This window comes from Elephantulus edwardii, unplaced genomic scaffold, assembly GCF_000299155.1.
Source record: "Elephantulus edwardii isolate Elephantulus edwardi_28Jun2011 unplaced genomic scaffold, EleEdw1.0 scaffold00001, whole genome shotgun sequence".
In the NCBI taxonomy this organism is placed as follows: Eukaryota; Metazoa; Chordata; class Mammalia; order Macroscelidea; family Macroscelididae; genus Elephantulus; species Elephantulus edwardii.
The window spans coordinates 14,959,510-14,964,528 of NW_006399751.1; the positions used below are offsets into that span (position 1 = coordinate 14,959,510).

General features: G+C 51.3%; 1 protein-coding gene across 1 annotated transcript in view; it reads right to left on the reverse strand.

The window, feature by feature from the left end:
• GPR97 (G protein-coupled receptor 97) overlaps window positions 1–3,384 on the reverse strand; it is a 16,804-nt gene extending 13,420 nt beyond the window's left edge. Inside the window, exons 1-2 of the mRNA XM_006878923.1 lie at window positions 3,333–3,384; window positions 963–1,119 (exon numbers count right to left, since the gene is read on the reverse strand). Coding sequence (XP_006878985.1) covers window positions 963–1,119; window positions 3,333–3,384 — 209 coding nt within the window. The remainder of the gene's footprint in view (window positions 1–962; window positions 1,120–3,332) is intronic.
• Between the last annotated feature and the right edge of the window lie 1,635 nt (window positions 3,385–5,019).

Below are 5,019 nucleotides of genomic sequence, written 5' to 3' on the forward strand. Positions count from 1 at the left end.
GGTTTCAGGGTGAAGATCTTCTCTCACTACTCTAAAGGGCCCCTTTGGCAGTAGGAAACACATAAACTGTTCTTTTCTTGAACTGTAGATACAAATGTGTAAGACGAAGCAATAAAATTCTCAGGAAAAAAAAACCACAGAAGGGTATCTTTATGATTTGGGGGAAGGCAAAGATTCTTAACCGGGACACAAAAGCATCAACTTTAAAGAAAATTGAAGCCCCTTTTTCTCTATTTTGCTATGCTTTTAAGAAAATGAAAATTCTTATTTAAATGGAAAAAAAAGACAATCTAATACATCGCATTGCATTAAAATTAGACCATCTACCCTGGATCACCTGCCCAGAAGCCTGAGACATTGTTCTCAAAGGCAAAGTGGGCCAAGAACTGCCTTCCACCCCCGAATAAAATGCAGACTCCTGAGAAGCTCCTCTGATTCTTCTCACTTCCATCTCTGCTCATTTTCTAGGCCTGTCTCCCTCCCATTCTCTTCCATTTCAGCCCCTTCCCTAGATCTCTCATCAGTCAAGGCACTGTCCTCAGAGTTCACTAAATTCTATGATCTGTAGCCTCCACAACTGCTTACGTCCAACCGGAAAACTCCTATTCAACCTTCAAAAGCCTTGCATGCCTTGTCCCCTTCCATGGATGAAGCATGACGGGCTTCCTTCTCTGAGCTCGGATGGCACCTTGTTCATCTTTCTTGGTCTATTCAGTCACACTGTGGAGGCATCAACATTTAGGCCCATGTCCGCCCCTCCACAATTCCCCAAGGCAGAGTTGGTTTATGTCTGCATCCCTGGACCAAAAGGGCTTCTGACCTCCAGGACAGGAAGTGTGCGTAGCACAGTGAGAAGGGATTCAGCGTTTTCTGGCCCTGAGGGCTGATGATTTCATCATCTTCCTTCCACCCCACTCAAAGCCCCAGATTCCTGCCCCAGCCCCAGGCCCAGCCCTACTCACCTCTGCAAGTTCCCCAGACCACAGGAGCTGTTCTTTAGCTCACACTCTGTGAAGCACTTGCTGACGCTGTCCAGACTGAAGCGGTCATACTGGTCCAGAGCGATGTTCCCCTTGCAGACGTTTCTTGGCTCCTCAAGTTCCCTAGGACTTCCTTTGCCTGAGTGAGGGATGCAGACACGGACTGAGCTAGGTGGGGAGGAGGTAACAGAGAGTTGAGAGGGATCATGGGATCCAGATTCCGGTTGTATGGCCTGGAACCCTCATTCTGTCTATATTGCTGTGTGTACTTGGGATAGACTCAGACCTAGATCCTAGTCTCTGTTTCCAACGTGGAAGGAAACACTATTCCAATCTTACAGTGGGATACTTAGGGGGAAGCACGTACAAAGAGCTTGGCACGAGCTTCCATATATTAATGCTATTCTTCCTTGACCACCTCCTCCAGGAAGTTGTCTTTGCTTTCTATTCATTGTCAGACTTCCCCAAACCCTCACAGCTGTGGCTGCAGGTTTTACTAGTGGATAAACTCTGGCCTACAGTCACACTAGAATTCTCTCTCTGCTATTGGCTGAGGCAGCTACACAGAAAACTATATAACCCAAGGGCATAATGACTCATCCAAGTTCATGCTCAAGGCTGCTCCAGAGCTCTCTCTCTCCTTGCTGTCGAGTTAAAACTGAGTTGTAATTGACCCTTCTTTGGGTTTTCACAGCTGTAAAACTCTCTGGAGGAGATTGTCAATCTTTCTTCGTCAGAGTCGTTGGTGGATTTGAACTGCCAGAGAAGTGTGGCTTTAGGGTTACCAGTGTCAATAATGGAGTCCTCACGGACTAGGCCACCAGAGGTGCCTCATTTTTTTACTTTTACTTTGAACTGTAGAAAGAAAGCCTTACTTTGTGCAGCAAATGTGAGACAAAGCTTTGTCACAAGTGGAACTTGAACTCATGCCTCCAGAGGAGGCTGTGACCTGAGTGCAGCGCCTTAGACCCTTCAGCCATCCTGACCTCCAGTGTTGGAGCTCAGATTTTGTGGCTTCTATTCCGTTCTCTCTCGCCTGGCTGAGCCCTCAGTTTCTAGTCTCCATGTGCTGGGTTCCTACCTCCCCCACGCTTGCTACTCTGTTTGACTGAGACACTCCCGGGCAGGGATCCCCAGAGCAACCAGCTGCTCTGGTACAGCTGACAGGATTCGTGGGTGTTTAGGGAAAGAATGAATGAATGCTTGCATGAATAAATTAATGAGTGGATAGAGACTAATGCATAAACTTCCACCCACCAAGGCAGTTAAACTCCTTAAATTTCCTCACCTTGCTCAGGTGATACTCTACTTGAAGCAGAGTGCTCCCTGTTTTCAGCACAGGTGAGATGTGGACACTTAGGGACACTCTGATGGCCTGACCAGCACATTGCCACTCCGGTGAAGGGCCCAGGGACCTTCATGATGTTCCCTGAGAGCAGGGAGCAGGGGCAGCTCTCAGGACTAAGAGTAAATTAATGAGCCACCAAGTGTTGACTGGGGGTCAGTTCTGGCCAAGCTCTGGGAGGATACAGCTGCTATTGCACCCTTTCCTGAGCTGAGGACTGAACTTCACACTTCACTGAACCCTCCACCATTTGCAAGGAAGCAGAGGTCTTAAAGGCCAAAGAGGTTGATCAATGAGCTCAAAGTCAAGGGCCGGTAGGTGAGAGATGAGCTCTAAAATGAACAATTTCTATCTCCAAGGACGGAGCCGTCTACCGGTGCTGGAGAGACACAGGGCAGAGAGATGCACAGCCACTCACAGAATCAGGTGCTAGTTGGGAGGACCACATGGGAGGACTTCAGAGACGAGAGGACTTCAGAGACAGGAGGACTTCAGAGACAGCGTCTGCCCTGACCCTGGGCAGGGAGGGGGAGGAAGAGCTGAGCAGGTGGGTGATGGGCAGGGCATTAAAAAGTGTTTTCCAGGACGGTTGAAGGTCCTTTTGCTGAGACAAGGAGTGGGTGGTGCGTGTGGGTGGAGGGGTCCAGGGAAAGGGTGGGGGAAGAGTTGTGAGCCTGTCTGGCCTCAGCTTCCCGTGGGTTCTGTGCCTCCCCAAGGTACTCAGAGGCAAGTGGAGAATATCTAGCTTAGTCAGGACCTGCCATGTCCCAAAGCCAGGCCAGGCGGAGAGCCACAGGCCGGAACCCCAGCCACGGCCCTGTGGGGAAATGAAGGGAAGCGGAGGCCCGGTGCTGACCAGTGGTTAGTGAAGGCGCTGAGGCGGTCAGGCCAAGCTCCTCAGGGACTCTCAGATGACCCCTACCCTTCACCCCTGCCCTGTCGCTGATCCTAGTTCAACCCAGTGTCTTAGCCAAGCTGCGGGGAGGAGCTAGGGACCCCCTGCTTACCTGAGGCCAGGAACAGGAGGAGCAGGGCTGAGAAGCTCCTGGGCGTCAGCATCCTTGACCAGCCTTGTCTGTCGCCTTCCCGGCCCCGTGTGGTCACCAGGCCCTCTGGTCCCAGCCTCTGCTCAGCTGCCAGCCCCACCCAAGTTGCTTCCTGTGGCCTCTTCCTCACCCTTCCTGCTCAATGGCGCCATCAGGTGGGTTATGAAAGGTGAGGGTGGGAAAGCGGGCCTAACCTTGACCAGCTGCGAGAGAACCCACGTGGGCAGGTGCCGTGGGCAGGCGCTGCTGATCCCACGAGAACGCTGCTTCCAGGCCCCCGCGGGGTGGGCAATGCTGGTGGGGTCACATTCGAGCAGACCCCCAGAAGTGGTGATGAAGACAGACCTCAGAGCCAGGCTCGGGCCCTCCCTCCCAGGCCCGGGACTCAGCTGGCGGGTGAGTGGGTCTTGCTCTGTCTCAGTTTCCCCTCAGCGAAGCAGAGACAGTGATGGTGTTATCTCGGGGAACTGTCAGACAGGAAGCTTGTTACAGGACGGGGATGGAGACATAGCCTGCGCTCCTGCCCCCTGGCCCCAGCGGAAGGTGTGACCAAGGCCAGGCCCTGGGGACACAAAGCATTCAGAGCTGAGCTGCTGAGTGAAAGGTTATTCATTTGAACCCAGAAGCTCCAAGGAAGAAAGGCCTGGCCATCTATCTGCTCCCATAAAGATTAACAAAATCTGCTGTGGAGTTTTATGCCCAACTTACAAAGAGCCCTCTCCAAATTATTGAGAAGTAATGATGTCAGTTTGAGAACTAAGGTGTGTCTGATTCACACAATGGTCTTTCTGATCACTTGCTGTGCATCTGAGAGCTGGACAATGAACAGGGATGACAGAAGAAGAATTGTTGCTTTTGAGCCGTGGTGTTGGAGAAGAGCACTGAACGTCCCATGGACTCCTAAAAGAACAAATAGATAAGTCTTGGAGAGGGTGCAGCCAGAGTGCTCTTTGGAGACAAAGATGATGAGGCTTCGTCTCATGTACTTTGGACATATTGCTAAGAGGGCCTATTCATGGGAGAGGGACATGGTGCTGGGAAGGGTGGAGGGTCTGCAAAGGAGAGGAAGACCCTTGACCAGGTGGGTTAACAGAGCGACTGTCGCAATGGGATCTAATGTGCCAGGATATGATAGGATGGCACTGGATAAGGCCAGGGTTCAGATGCACTGTTCACAGGGTCGTTATGAATCATATTCAACTCAACAGCACCTAACAGTAACGACACATGAATAGAACGATTCCCAAGGGTTTCCATAATTGCCATCTTTTTTTTTTAAATTTATTATTATTTTTGTGTGAGTGTACTGTCAAATCAGATCTGACTGGTACAGGAGGAGATTGTCCCTCCTTCCCCGGCAGAGCATCTGGTGGATTCGAACCATGCACCTCTGGGATTGTAGTTGCAGTTCTTTGGCACTAGGCCACCAGAGCTCCCCTCATAATTGCCATCTTTACAGAGGTGCAAGGCACACTCCGTCCTGAGGAGAGACTGGTGGGTTTGAGCACTTAACCCTTGCATCCCCAGGGCTCTTTCGGACAGAGTGTGTAACCTTGAGAACCTTCAGAGGCAGCTCCACCCTCCCGAGGAGACCTGGCTCCCCACTCGGCCTCCCCCAGCACTGGATGGACAAGGCATAGAGCAGCAC